Source organism: Odontesthes bonariensis, chromosome 23 (assembly GCF_027942865.1).
Source record: "Odontesthes bonariensis isolate fOdoBon6 chromosome 23, fOdoBon6.hap1, whole genome shotgun sequence".
Lineage (NCBI taxonomy): Eukaryota > Metazoa > Chordata > Actinopteri > Atheriniformes > Atherinopsidae > Odontesthes > Odontesthes bonariensis.
Window position 1 is genome coordinate 9,098,783 of NC_134528.1, and position 15,822 is coordinate 9,114,604.

Below are 15,822 nucleotides of genomic sequence, written 5' to 3' on the forward strand. Positions count from 1 at the left end.
TGTTGTTATGAATATAACAGTCCTAAGTTGCTGCTCTGTCATAGAAGTTTCAACATGTCTCTTTTCCTGAAATCCTTTCAGATTTTTTTTTTTTTAGCAGTTTAAACACCAACCCATCAATTAACTTCCTTGTTTTGTAAACTATACTGCAGCCTTTTCAAGAAACAGCTAATCGCATCAGCGAGGGGAGTCAGAGTTTTGCACTGTGAAATGGACTCAAATGGAACTTTACTCAATCGCAGCCAATCCCTGGCGAGTGGTCTGGAGAAGACTTCACCCACGTGGAACAAGCCCCCCCACTCTCAGAGCAGCAGCACTCTGTCATCCCGCCACTCCAGACAGGTGAGTCACAGGTCAGTCCGTCCCTGATGCAGTCGTCCCCATCAAGGAAGGATTATGGTTTGGCATGCTTTGCTGTTCTTTTAAAAGGAAGTGCTCAGATTCAGCTTAATACTGTATCTTCACTGTATGCCAACACCGAGTTTCCAAAGCAGAATTAGTGTCTATGACAAGTCTTAATCTGAGGGATGAACTTAATCAAGATTTTATGCCTGCATGCCAATGGGGAAGCTAAAGTATATATATATAGTATAATATATATAGTATAGGGCTGGGCGAGTTAACTTGTTAATTATTTAACGCCGATAAATATTTTATCGCGCATTAGCGCAGGCTTTCATTTTGTAAAATTCTGTTGCTCACAGGCTTTTATTTTGTAAAAGTCTGTTGCTGTCAGCTGCGGAACCGGAAAAGAAAGTATTCGGCGGATCCACCAAACATGGAGAAGGGTACGGAACTTTTACTCGGCCATTTTCATTTTAAAGTTCTTCCAGACGGCGGAGTCGACAGAACCAAAGTCATCTGTAAACTCTGCCAAGTTGAATTGTCTTCTCAGCGTAGTAGTTCCAGTCTAAAATATCACTTAAAGGCAAAACACACAACTGATAGCAGCAAGTCATTCAAGGAAACAGACAGTGGAGCGAGGCTTCTACATAAAAACTACAGAAAGATGCTGATGTTAAAAGTGTGTTTGCACAACAAATGTTATGGCACTTTCATTCATATGGCAGCACATTTAAAATAAAACTAAATGCTAAAAGCTATACACTACTTTTGGATTCATTTTTGGATTTTGCGTACAAATGTGATTAATCGTGATTAATCAGGTAAATCATGCGATTAATTAGATTAAAACTTTTAATCGTTGCTCAAACCTAATATAGTATAAAAGGATAGGAAAAGGGAAAAAAATGCATTAGCAAACAATTAAATGTGAAACTACATAAAATAGGAAAAGAACCAAACAAACATTTTCAAGGCTTTTATTGTTTGTGGTACATTTATTTTTTGAGGTGAAGATAAATTAAACATGTAACCTAATGAAGGCCCATTTTCATAAGAACAATTATAAGTGAAGGAAAACAAAACTTCTGCAAAAATCTACGAATACCTGAAGAAGCTTCTTCTTTTCTGAGGGCGAATGAAAGGGACACGTTTAGTGAGAAAGAAAAAAACTTGAAAGTTCGTCCGCCAGCACCAACACTCGCTTTTTTAGTCTTGAAGAGAGTTATCTGAATCTCTAACAAAACAAATGAGTTCCTCCTTTACCCTTGCACCAACTTTCCAACAAGTTTCATGAAATTCAGTTAAAAAAGCAGATGAATTATTCATGTGTGCATGGTGGTGTGGTGGTTAGCACAAGGCCGGGACCTTTCCGTGAGGAGGTTACGTGTTCTCCACATGCAGTGTGGGTTCTTTAGCATCAGATGTGACAAAGAAATTACAACAAATCCTGTTTTAGAAGGAAATCTTTCTTGAAAAAGTATTATAATGATGAACTGACTTAGAAAATCTACCAAAAATAGCAGAAGATGACTTTTCTGCTGCTCTGTTGCAGCTCTAATATGCTTTCATAACTTCCTTTGGACTTAAACCTTTGTTATATTTCATGTAGTTGATAGAGACTAAAACTTTTGGCATGTCCAGAAACATTGAAGTAAGAAACTTTATCAAAATCATTGGGGGCCAAGGTGAATAATACATTTTATCATTCACCCAAACCTATTCATTCTTGAGTAGATATTGAATCCAACTTCCTTCAGTGAATAAATAACTAAGTATCCAGGTTTCTGTAACACGGATTTTTCTGATTTGTGGCCTCCGCAGATGATCAAAGACTGGGAAGTGATTGACGACCTTCATGCAGACATGCAAACAGGAAGTGAGAATCCTCAGGATATGACCACTCCAGGAATCTGCGAAGGGTATCTTCTCAAGAGGAGAAAGTGGCCCCTTAAAGGTTGGCACAAGGTGAGAAGTCAGCGCATTCAGTCATTATGTAGCCAGAATGTTTACACTGGGATACTAACTTACTAACTAAAAAGTTATTAAGATGGTGATTGATCGCTTTTTTTTCAGCGATACTTCGTCTTGGAAGCAGGAATCTTACGTTACTCCAAAAATCAACAAGATGTAAGTGAACATTAAATGTCTGTTTTAGATGCCAATTAGTTTAATTCTAATGAGATTTTGCTTTAGAAAAGCTCCATGGAGCAATCTTAAAGGGATAGTTTGGCTCTTTTGACATGAAGTTGTATGACATCCCATTTTAGCAATTTTAGCAATATTTTAGAAAATGACCCTTTTCTCACCACCTACTGCGTCCTGTGAGCTGAGTTCCAGCCTCGTTTTGGTGTTGACGAAGGTAGTCCGGCTAGTTGGCTGGGGTCACAAAAATAAAGCGTTTTGCTTCTCTAAACAACATGCGTTCAAAAGAGTAATACATTTGCATCACAAAATGTTGATGCACAATATTGCTAGTATGGGATGTCATACATATTTATGTCAAAAGAGGCGAACTATTCCTTTAATAAAATGTGGTTTTGGTCCCCTTATATGTGTGTTTTTCTTGCTTTTTCATCATTTTTGTTGTAATTGCATTTAATACATTATGTAGAGCTTTTAGGTTAGCTTCAACCTTTAAAACATGTCATTTTGTCTCTTGTTCCCACTTAAGGTCTCCAGGGGACGAGTCCAGGGTTCACTAGATGTCAGCCATGCTGTAATGTCAATTAACAAGAAATCAAATCGCATTGATTTGGATGCGGGAAACATTCTTTATCATATCAAGGTAAATAGTTATCAAGTACTGCTGACTTATTCAAATAAACGCTGTTCTGTCAGATTTAAGAGACAAATAAGACTCATCTTCTCATCAAGGCAAAGAGCCACGATCTCTTCTACATTTGGGTGACCAAGCTGCAAGCACATCGCCTGTACAAGAAGAATGAGACAGCTCAAGCTCACAGTGGCCTCCTCCCGAGGTTGTCCCTCACCACAGCAGCTGGACAAGCTCAGAGAAATGGAGATTTGGTGACTATAAGATAAAGAAAGAACCTAACACACTCTTTCCAGGAGAATTAAAGTGAGTTATGCATTGCTTCTGTTTTTCAGAGCTCCACAGGTATGGCAGATTCAGCTGGAGTGTCAGGGCTGCTGCCCTCAGCCAACACAGCTGTGAACACTAAGGTGTCTGACTGGCTGCAGCAAAGCCACTACCCAGACACCTGTATTCAAGGTATTTGTCATACAAACAGACATCAATACAAGCCAATCGTGTTGTTTTATTTTGTTTTGTTATTTCGGTTGCAAAAACAAAACAACCACAAACAAGTATACAATTTAACCCATTTAAAATATCATAAAATGATGTATAAAAATATTTATAGATATGAAGAAACTCAGGAAAAGTATATATCTCATACATTTTCTTCCAGAGTTGAATCGTTGTAATTTGGATCTTTCTGAGCTGAACCGCTTAATCCAGAGGCTCCAGGCGCTGGAGGTGGGCCAGACTTTTACTAACGGAGACCTGCAACGCATCATCAGCATACAGGTACACACAGGCGGACAATTTTACTTATACAACTGCTCTAATTTAGTATAACATGAATATGAAATCAAATAAATCCTGTTTTGGAGCAGAATCTCTCACTTGAAAAGCCAAAGAAGTCAAAATCAGGAAAGATATGGGGCCACTCTCGCACACTGTCCCGCGTGGAGGCGCTTGGAATGGTAAGAATGGTCTGTAACCTGGTCTCTTTATGGCACTTTGGGCATTGATTTGAAATGTTTACATGTTGATGTTTAAGTAGATGTCTATCGTTTCTGATTGAATCCATATATAAAGTCTTTTTACACATTTTTAGAACATAGTGGGTTTATGTATATGACATCCCAACTTCCCAGTAACTTTTTGGGGCCTTTCTCTAATCTAATCCAAAGCCTATTCGTGGGATAACCAAATCGGTGAGTTGCCAATGGACAGGACATGAAAAAACTTGATGCATAGAATTTACACCTAGCAGCAGACTGCCATCTTGACAGTTTACAGTGTCTGTATGAAAACGTGCATGGTTGTATGTCTTGTTTGTCTCTGTGTGGCTCTGTGATGGACTGTCTACCTGTCCAGGGTTTACCCTGGCTCTCGTCCAGTGACAGCTGGGATAGAAATTGGATTAAGCGGGTACAGAAAATGGATGAATGGATGGCAAACAGAGTTTGTTACAGATACATTTGAGAGGTAGTTCTTTGTGTTTGGTATTCGCAGAAGACACCATCACTAAAACAGATTAACATTCCACAAAGAGCAAAACAATATGCAGAATTTATCTAAATTGTAGATGGAGAGAATTAATGGATCAATCAAGTAAACCTGTTTGTACTCTGGATGTTAAACCTTCTTTTAGTTTTCTATCTGTTTTCATAGTATTGTGCAACTGTTATCTTGCCTGCAAGTCAAGTTCTGCAGTTCTGGAGGCTTTCTTTCTTAGCCAGTTAACGAGACCTGATTAAATCATAAATTGCCAAATGAGCAAGTTTAGTTCACTGGACAGAAATCCTTCAAGGACTATGGTAGTATAGTGAGTCGCAGATATTCCTATGAATTCCACTCAACATTGATTTTGACTTGCAGGAGAGCACAAGTGACTAAAAACATCAGTAATGGCTGTTAACTCCAGATTAATTTTAGATAAATGAAAATAAAAACAAAATTTATAAAGCTAGCCTTAACGCACCCATTTTGATGGGTAACTTAAATTAGTTACACTTCAGTTTGACAATAACTTTTTTAGTATACATCCTTGCTTCACCTCCAGTAGTTACATGTAATGCGTAATCTTCCGTAGTTTAGTATTTCCTTTGGGTCTGAGAATTGAATGAGAAGAGTATTCTTAATGTTTTCTTAACACTAAATGTGGAGCTAGCCTAGTTTAGCTTAGCACAAAGGCTGGAAAATGGATGAAACAGGTTTTTAAACAGGTCCCATGGTTTTCCTTTTTTTTTTTTTTTTTTTTTTTACAAAAACAACTGTAAAAAAAGTTATTTGTAGGTTTATTGAGTTTGAGTCCAAGAAGTGGATTAGCCAAGTTAGCAGATTTTCCCTGAACTCTAAAGTAGAAAATGTTGTCATGCTAACGTGATGCTAGCGTGTTGACGTTTGTTTCAGCCAGCATAGCTCTGCCTTCCTGGTTGTAGTCTTAACATTAAGTTTGTAGAAGACTTCTTATGTATATTCTTATGTATGCAATTTAAAATATAAACATTTTCCACCACCAGTTTAAAGTACATTCATAAATACAGATAACACATATAACTAGCTGTAAATTTGATTATTTAGTTACTTAGTATGAAAAGTGTATCATGGAAGAATGTTTCCTGTCATTGTAATTAACATTAAGTTAATTCAATTCATTTGTGGATCATAGCTAGGTGAAGAGTCCTTTTTCAGGAGGGAATTATAGCACTTTTCGTTCTTTAGTATCTTACAGCTAGTGCATTTATTTTTCATGACAGTAAAGGGTTAACATTTTTGCACAAAAAGCTTAGAATTAAAGTTGTTATAAATCAACGTTACAATTAGTCAGGTAGTTTGATTATTTGTTTAGAGGTAAGTCTATAACTAGTCATAATTTTGATTGATTAAGGAAACAACCAGCAAATTAATCCATGATTAAATACAAAAAATTAAAAAGTTAAAAAGAACCCTCACTTAAACTAACCAGGATTGTAAAATCTAATTATATGATAAATAGCAAGACGACAGGCAAAGATGACTTGTTTTCTGCATTAAAACCTATTATTATTACCTCCGCCAAGGAGGTTATGTGATCGCCCGAGTCTGTTGGTTTTTCTGGATGTTTGTCTGTTCATGCTGCAATCTTGCAACCTGCCACAAGGTGGCGGGGCTTGGTTGTTTCGTTGTCGTTGAGGGAGGGGTAGGAGGGGGTGCGCAGGGGGAAAGCTTACACTAACTGCGCAGGGGGGAAGGTAAACACAAATGGAAGCCGTCTTTGCCGTTTCTGAGAAGTCGCATCTGAAAGATAGCATCTTAACTTTGTAAACCTTTTCAATCGGAATACGAGCCAGCTGAATCTATGCACAACTTGCTTCTCTAAAAAAACACAAATCTTCTCATCCATCTTTTGGCATCAAGGCACATAAACATTTTGCCAAGTGTCAAACTATTCTTTTAACATTTATACTGCAAGCTTCCATGGTTCATGCTACACTGCATTAGAGGTCTTTGCGAGTCCAAACTTACCCAAAACCATTTAATGGTTTCTGTGTCCACTTGTGTACATGAATGCATCGCATGTGCAACCACAAAGTCTTGGTTTGCACAGACAGATGTGAAAACCATTAATTGACCATTTGGTTTTAAATAACAAGAGCCCAAAGGTCAGTTATGAGCACAGTCAGACTTGTTCTTAATAGCTTGGAAGATAATTACATGATAAACTCCACCTGACAGAGAACACAAATACCTGAAACAGTGTGATGCCCAACAAGAAGTTGCAATATATAAATAATAAAATTGCTTCAAAAGTTTATGAAAATCATAGGAACAAAGAAAGAAATACATGCAATATATCCAAAATTACAGATCTAATATACATTCTATAATGTTACACCACCTCAATTAGGCAAGGAGTGTAGGACCTGGTTTGACTCCAATTCGTGAAGACCTCTACATGTTGGATGTTTCATGCATTTACAGCATGAAACATCCCCTGCAAGCTTTAAAAACGACTGGTTCCCTTCAGAGAGCTCCTTAGCAGGCTGACACCTTTTGTGCTGGATGACATATCATAACAGGGCTGTCTGCCAGACTGCCGGATCACAAGAAGATTTTTGAATAAACCAGTGAATCGACAATCTCTTTTATCCTGTCCTGTTCACCTCACAGCTGTCCTCCAGTCACCTGAGCAGCTCATCTCACCACGGCACATCAGTGCCCTCTATTCCTGACTTTGTCTACTCTCAGCTGTCCCCGACCACTGTTACATCACCTGAGGGCAAGAAAATCCAGCAGGACATCTGTGTCATGTCACAGCGAGGTCAGATAAACAAACAAACACACATTACAGTTACCACAATGCTATAAATAAATGAACAAATTGAGATAAGATCTCAGAGAGCAGCCAATGAAATTATGCGAGAAAAAAAAAATCGTCATTGTTTTAAATTTCAAAGATGTGAAGCTGTAAATTAAAGTTCTCCGTCTTCTTGGGCCTCTTCAGTACTCGCTTCGCTGAAGTCGGTGCATGAAACTCTGTCTCTGGAGAGGCAGAAGCTGCAGGAAGTCATGGAAACCAACAACATCCACCAGTCTAACAACTTAGCTGTGGTAAGATGATTTCCATCTGAACTACTTTGCCACATGTTCAATTGTGGTTTTTGGATGTTCTTCCACATTTCTCTTCCTCCATCATCAGCCTGCGGCACCTCACAGGCCGCCTTCAGTGGCTGATTCGGCTGCAGAGTATTTTGATGCAAGCGATGACATCCTCTGCGGTAGCTCCTCTGAGGTGTCTGATGAGTCAGGACTGAGTGATGGAAGCACCACCAACTCAGAGCCTGAGGAGGGACATGGTGGGTACATGGACACCAGTAACTTTGTCTGTTTTCTGCCCAGTATGTAAGCTGTATGCTCGCTGTATGCTCGCTGTCAACACACTGAAGCACAAAATGTTGATTTTTCTATTTATTCATCTCTAACTGCTAGTTTCAGTTCACTCTCCAGTTTTGAGATAGAAAATAGTTATTGTTGGAATGTGTAAAAAACCTACAGTTGGCTATTCTGGCTACATTCCGATGACTATAGGTGATGCTAAATCAGGCAGAAAGGGCCACAGGTAGTGTGCCAGGTTTTGGGATTCATGTGAAATTGGACAGTGCATTAAGCGCAGTTGTCTGTGGTTTTTATAATAGTCCGAAGCAGTTTTCTGACTTGTCATGCCACCATGTACCAGTGAAATTATTTATTTATTTAAGTATTCATGCTGCCCAGAGGATAAATTCTAATGACTTCAGTGGTTTCTGAGTTTTTCTCTAGAGTCATGTGGTGTTTTATTTAATTTCCTTTTTTTTTTTTATCAATATATATATATATATATATATACATATATATATATATATATGTGTATGTGCATATATATATGTGTATGTGTATATATATATATATATATATATATATATATATATATATATATATATATATATATATATATATATATATATATATATATATTTTCATGAAATTTGATCCAGAAATGTTCAGAGGATAAATGATAACTTTGGTGAATCTTTGTTCATATGTATGGCCCTCAACAGCTTGAAATGATCCAAACACAGTTGACTAAAATGGTGAAATTTAAACATTACGTTTTTTAGATATTAACATTTTTCTTTGGTTTTGTTAGCGTGCTAGCTTGTTTATTTTAGCATTTACTTCAAAGCTCTGCTGTGATTCTTAAATTCTTCCTCAGAGCCACCAGCCTGGTTGCACAATCTTGTGTTTGTTCTCATCTGAACAGAAACAATTTCAATTTTGCTTTCCTTTGATTAATTTCCTGCCGTGATTATTACCAATATGATTAATATGTCGCTTCTCCAACATTGTAGCATCAGCAACCCGGAAGTACCGTGCAAGCATTTCCAGGGCTCCTAACAGTTTAGTTCCCAAGAGCACTGGGCGCCGAACAACACTGCCCGCTCACTGTCCTGACAACAGCCACGTGGGCCTCATGGCGATCCTCTACAATAACATAGGCAAGAACTTTGCAATGACAGTCACAAAAGAAAGGGGTCTTTGAATTTTAAAAAGTAGTTATGGCAGGTTTTTGAGGCCCATGTCCCCTGTCTTCCCAGGTAAAGACTTGGCGCGGGTGTCTATGCCAGCTGCTCTCAATGAGCCCGTGAACCTGCTGCAGAGACTGTGTGAAGAGCTTGAGTACAGCGAGCTGTTGGAAACGGCCAACAACACAACAGACCCCTACCAGAGGATGGTAAGACCGTCCCAACGTACAGAACGCTTATGAAGTAGATGCTGTGCATGGTTGTTTATGATGTTTCTAAAATCTATGTTCAACTCAGATTATTCCAGTGCAATAAAAAATACAAGGCACTTCTTATGACATGGTAATTATAGCACAGGAATATTATCCTTCATGTTTTTGGCCTCAAATCAAGGTAAGAAAATGGGTGGTAGCTGTTGTTAATAGACTAGTGTTTCATGACTGAGTTACAGTAAAGTTAAAAAGATTTTTGATTAAGATTATTAAACTGATAATGAGTGATAAGTGCACTATCTTTGGAAAAAGAAGGCAAAGAAAGAATGTGGGTGGACAATGTATTTGTGAACGGATGAAGCAAAGCTGTCAGAGAATACAAAACAGAACCAGTTGCAATTCCATGAAATAAACTGATAAATAAGCTAAATTAACCAGACCAATCTCTGTGTTTCGCAGGTTTACATAGCTGCCTTTGCTATCTCTGGTTACACCACTGCAACATATAGAAACCACTACAAGCCCTTTAACCCAGTGCTGGGGGAGACTTATGAGTGTATAAGGGAGGACCGGGGTTTCCACTTCATCAGTGAGCAGGTACGTCATTCAGAAGTATGTCTTTTGTTTCATATCCACATGTGATAAGCTGCTGCAGGAGATCTAAAACAGTTCAAAGTGGGAAGAGATGACCTTCCATCAGCTTTTCTACTGCTCAGCTTTGTCAGTCACAGTCATTTTTACAAAGGTCTCGTTGCTTAAAGTTTAAGATAGTTAAAGCTAATTCTGTAGATGTAATTTTCTTACCTTTTCTTCATATTTTACCAGGTCTGCCACCATCCACCCATCTCAGCCTGCCATGGACACTCGGAAAACTTCTGTTTTTGGCAAGGTGAAACCTCTGCTATCCAACTAAAGTTTCTTTTTTTATTTTATCATGTTCACTGACTGTGAAATGTTTTTTAAAAAGAAGCTCCTGGGGCCTACACAGTGAGGCAGATTGAGTAGCTTAGTAGGGTAACTTCAGGTATCACAAAGCTGGTTCACTTCCTTCCGGGATGTATCACCATAGCAACCTATCCGAGATGAGACATGAACACATGTAAAAGCACTGCCTCCCGCTGCCAATGAATTCTCTTAGAAGTGAAAAAAGCAACAGTGTGAGAGTCTCTCAATTCTCAAAGACTGACACACTATTTGACTTTCACTGAAAAATCTCTTCATGAATGATAAAAATCAAACAGGAAGGAGGGCTTATGTTGCCTAAAACAGAGTCTAACTTCTTTATTATTTGTTCTTGTTGGTATATAAACATTTGGAAGATTTCCTTGCTGTTTATAGTATATGAGCCTCCAACATATTAAACTGGCAAAATTGGATCAACTTACGTCTATACATATATATTTATATCCACGTCCATGTTGTGAAATACTTCAAAAACCAACTGAAATAAGCAGAAACCTGCTTCGTGTTGCAGGCCCCTGACACGCCTGTAATGTATGGTGTCATAACACTTCCTTTTTCTCCTACCAGACCAACGATGGAAAAATAGATTCTGGGGGAAGTCACTGGAGATTTTGCCAACAGGAATGGTCAATGTGACTTTACCAAGGTAAAAAAACATCCAGCTTTAAGTTTGTGTGGTGCGATGTGTTTGCAACTTAGCTGCTCTGTAACACCAGTCAATAAATGTAAACAATGTCACAACAACATATGTGATTGACCCTAGTGAGCCCACATTAGATCCCCATTTTGGTCCCATTCAGTACCCGTGTACCTAATAACATTTGACCAATATAAAACTCGCAGACAGGCCCACATGGGGGCTCAATTTTCAGCCAATGCATTTCCTGCAGAGACCCCATGCACAGACGTTGGCAAGGACTGAATGCTACTTTTAAGGAAGGGCGGGTTCTAGATTTGTAAACATAATCTATTTTACCCTCACCTACAACATTCAAGCATTAGCACTGTGCAAAACCCTTAAATAAACATTAATCTATTGATGATGAAATAATCAAATAGTGTACTAAGTTGACAAGTGCAAAGTAAGTAGGATTTAAATGGGTTCTTGGAAGAGATAAGTCTTGTTTTGTGGAGAGCACAAATCTAGACTAACAGGCTCGAGGGTGAGGACAATGATATATCTATGTTAACAGAACTGAAAGTGCTGCAGTGGCAGGAAGTCCATAAACAATGCGAGGCAATTTTATTTGTAGAGCACAATTCGTACACAAGGTAATTCAAAGTGCTTTACAGCTACATAAAATCACAAGAAGGCAATAAAATCATTAAAAAAAACCCATTAAAATAATCATTAATTAATTTAAAAGTGAAGAGTGCAGAAAAAATACTTTCAGGTGTCATATGCACAGCTAAATAGAACTGTTTTCAGCCTGGATTTAAACATTGTCAGTGTTGACGCCTGCCTCACATCTTCTGGAAGACTGTTCCAGATGTTAGGAGCATAAAACTGAAACGCAGCCTCACCTTGTTTACTCCTGACTCCAGCAGGTGACCCCTCCCTGAGGTTCTCAGAGCCCGAGTTGGTTCATATGACTCTAACATGTCAGAGATGTACTTTGGCGCTAGACCATGAAGAGACTTGTACACAAGCAGAGCTGTTTTAAAGTCTATTCTCTGAGCGACAGGAAGCCAGTGCAGAGACCTGAGCACTGGACTAATATGGTCGTATTTCCTGGTTCTAGTCAGGACTCGAGCAGCAGCGTTCTGGATGTACTGCAGCTGTCTTACAGCCCGTTTAGAGCCCAGTGAGCAGGCCGTTACAGTAGTCTAACCTGCTGGAGACAAACGCATGGATCAGTCTCTCTAAGTCTGGTTTAGACATTATTCCTTTGATTCTGGAAATGTTTTTTAGATGGTAAAAAAATCATAAACAACAATGTAAGTGTCAAAAATGAATACATTTGGCACGAGATAAACAGCAGAATTGAAGACATGAGTTTGATTTATTTTCTAACTCTGTAGGGTCGTTTGCTCTGAACTTACAGAGCTGGAAACTTACTTTTGAAATGAATCAGTTTTTGTTGTGTTAGCGATTACAGAACTGAGATCGCCGAGATCATTTTCCCTGCTTCACTGTGCGTCTCAGTTTTATTTACAGTAAACTGTGCTTCCTCTTTACTGTTTCTTTCATTTTCATGCTTATTTAGTTGCAGTGCTAACGACGTCTCGTTATGCAAACAACTAATTACAGGGTTGTCTGCATTGATTAATGGCTAAAAATGGGATTGGCAGTCAGGTCTGTGCATGAGCATATAGCTGCAGATGATTGAGATTTATACAACAGAACCTAACGTACACACAGCTTTATAAACAATTGTATTTACACAGTTTTATTCATTTGGGCCAGGTTCCTCTCTTCACTCTGCATCCCACTCGAGTACATATGCTGAAGTCTTAAGCTTCAGTAGTTACTTAGGTTATCTCCACCGTGGTGGAGTAAAGAGGAGATACTAGGCAAAACGGTGTTTTAATTGCTTGTTTTGTCTGAATAAAACCGTCTAGAGATGTTCCGGAGGGATGGCATGTGCAAACAGAAACGTGAGGACATTTTCCACCCAGCCCACAAGTTTAAGTTCCCAGAACAATGAGATAGAACACAAACATATTTTGGTTTGAGTGTTTGTTTGCTGTTAAGAGTCGGTCCTTCATTATCCTTCCTGCTGACCTGTAAAGCTGCTTTCCACTCATTCCTCGCTGTGGTAGATGCATACAAATGTCCTGATCTATTTCTAACATGTTGTAATGAAAATGCAGTGATTTTCACAGCCTAATTTCTGGATCACATCCTGCCTTCTGTGCGCTACATCTCCTCCCTCACATTTCCAGCAGAAAGTCTCCAACTGTGAAACATATTTTCATACTGCAGTAAAAGTCAGCACCAACTTGTTCACACTTGAAAATCTCATGTGTTCATGTGTGAAAACGGCGCCACGGTTGAGAAACTCGAAATATTTAACTTACGATGAAAAACAAAACTTAAAATATTGACCTTTATTGTTCGACTTTAAAGCTGCTCGACAAACTTGATGTTAAATTAATGATATTCTGAGTGAGTTGTTTTTTTTTTGTGCAGGTATGGAGATCACTATGAGTGGAACAAAGTGGTGACCTGCATCCATAATGTGCTCAGCCAGCAGCGATACCTGGAGCATTACGGAGAGGTCACCATCCAAAACCTCAAGAGCAACATCTGCACCTGCAAGATTACTTTCGTCAAGGTGAATGAAACCACCTCCTCAGATACAGTCAGTTAACTATCTTTAATTGTTTTTTGTAACTTACACATTTCTATTATTTTGCAGTCTCGTTATTGGGGTTCGGAAACAAATAAGAATGAGGTGCAGGGCACGGTGCTCGACCAAAGCGGCAACGTCATTCACCGGTTTGGAGGTCTTTGGCACGAAGGAATCTTCTGCGACACCCTGCCGACTCCAAAATGTATTTGGAAGCCAAGTGAGTCGCCTGGTATCTCTAAAATCAGTGACGTTAAATAACGGGCCACTCCTGTGAAAAGCACTAATCAGTATAAACCCAAGTGTCACGTTTGTGCGACAGCTCACTTGAAAGCCTTCTGTCATCCCACAGATCCCCAGCCGAAGGATTCCCATCTATTTTATGGCTTCTCCACATTCGCCATGGAGCTGAATGAACTCACCCCAGATCTGAAGCCTTTCCTGCCACCTACCGACAGCCGCCTGCGCCCAGACCAAAGGTCAGAAACTACATGCAGGGTTTAACTTAGCACAACACTGTGATGGCCACTCTGCTGTGTCCAGACTATCATGAAGCCCCAGATAACAGCGCTCTGTGATAAAATGTAAACAAAGACAGGAGCATAATACAGATGCATCTTTTTAACTGTATTTATTCTTCAACCCTTCTGCAGAATGCTGGAGGAGGGAAAAGTGTCAGAGGCGGACAGAAAGAAAGACGAGATCGAGGAAATTCAAAGAGAGCGGAGAAAAGAGTTCTCCAAAAAGGGTGAAGAGTATGCTCCACGTTTTTTCACGTGAGTTGATTCCATTTCAAATAGATCTGATAGAATAATCTGTTTATCGCACCAAAAGCACATCATCAACACTCTCCTCTGAAATCTTTAATGCTAAAGACTGTAAAGTAAAAAAGTGACAGTAATTTAACTGGCATACTGAAGATGTTTTGTTGCTACAGAACACCTGATTCAAATGATCAGGATTCTACAGAAGCTTAATTAACAAGCTGAGTAATTCATTTGAATCAGGTGTGTTGGTGTTACGAACTATCATAAACCTGCAGGCCATTAGAGCTTTTCATTCTGAGAAACATGGCGATGTGTTTCTGTATTTTAAGTATTTTTCCTTCTTATTTAAATTCTCTTTGTTTTGCTATTTTGCTCTTAAAAATCATAGATTTTGCACTCATGAATTACCTTTTTATGCCAGAAATATTACACCAACATTGAATTTACACACACAAAAGATGTAAATCGTTTGGATTTAAGGGTGGTGAAGCTGCTATCAATGTTGATTCTTTGGTTTAAATTGAACTGTGAAAAGTTTTTACCCACAACAACAACTTTCAGTTATCAGTTTGTGACCTAATTCCTTTGTAAATACAACCCTATACAAAGCCAATACTGTGTAATAAAAAAAGAAAGCAATGATTTACAGAACTCATAAACAAATATTTTATTCTCAGTTGAACACATGAAACATATGAAATGTTAAAAGAGCCATTTTACTATTTAATGAAAAATATTACAAAAATTTGATGGCATCAACAAGTCTCAAAAAGATTGGGACAGGGGCAACAAAAAGCTGCAGAAGCAAGGGATACTGACCAGAAAAAAACAGCTGGAGCACATGTTGCAACTAATTAGGTTAATTGGCAACAGCTCAGTAACATGCTTGGGTATGAAAAGAGCACCTTGGAAAGGCAGAGTCTCTCAGAAGTAAAGATGGGCAGAGGTTCAGTCATCTGCAAAAAAACTAAGAAAATATCTAAATTGTGGAGCAATTTCAGAATAATGTTCCTCAATGTAAGCTTGTGAAGACTGGATATTTGTGGTTGTGCACAGCGGGAAACATGGACCTGTCCCAACTTTTTTTTACATGTTTTACTGCCATCAAATTCAAGATGAGCTTATAGTTTTCAAGAAATTGTAAAATGTCTAATTTGATACGTTTTCTATGTTCCGTTGCGAATTGAATGTTGGTTTATGACATTTTAGTTAGTCAAAGTTAGTAAAAAGAATCTCCTTTTTTCCTCAGGAAAGCCAAAGATTCCTGTGGACGGGATGTGTGGATTGCAAACGGGACTTACTGGGTGCTCAGAGAGAAACCAGGTTTTGCTCACGTTGAAAATCCTACTCTGTGGTGATTCGATGAGACTGCAGCAACATGCAGACGACACCACATAAAAGAGAGATGATTGAAAGTAAGAGTGGCTGATATTTGGGACAGCATAC

General features: G+C 38.7%; 1 protein-coding gene across 1 annotated transcript; it reads left to right on the plus strand.

Moving 5' to 3' along the window:
- Positions 1-210: 210 nt before the first annotated feature.
- On the plus strand, positions 211-15,734 carry osbpl7 (oxysterol binding protein-like 7). Its single transcript, XM_075457208.1, has 21 exons — positions 211-342; positions 2,167-2,310; positions 2,419-2,472; positions 3,017-3,130; positions 3,220-3,372; positions 3,454-3,577; positions 3,777-3,895; positions 3,985-4,074; positions 7,250-7,400; positions 7,584-7,690; positions 7,779-7,935; positions 8,968-9,114; positions 9,214-9,350; positions 9,813-9,950; positions 10,179-10,242; positions 10,884-10,962; positions 13,450-13,594; positions 13,679-13,829; positions 13,962-14,088; positions 14,263-14,385; positions 15,626-15,734. Exons 1-21 carry the CDS (start codon positions 211-213, stop codon positions 15,732-15,734), a joined length of 2,565 nt encoding a protein of 854 aa, XP_075313323.1.
- Positions 15,735-15,822: the final 88 nt, after the last annotated feature.

Coding starts and splice junctions, on each gene's coding strand:
- osbpl7 (XM_075457208.1), top strand. CDS start 211: ATGGACTCAAATGGAACTTTACTCAATCGCAGCCAATCCCTGGCGAGT. Junction 7,691..7,778: donor AGTCTAACAACTTAGCTGTG/GTAAGATGATTT, acceptor CTCCATCATCAG/CCTGCGGCACCTCACAGGCC. Junction 10,963..13,449: donor GTCAATGTGACTTTACCAAG/GTAAAAAAACAT, acceptor TTTTTTGTGCAG/GTATGGAGATCACTATGAGT.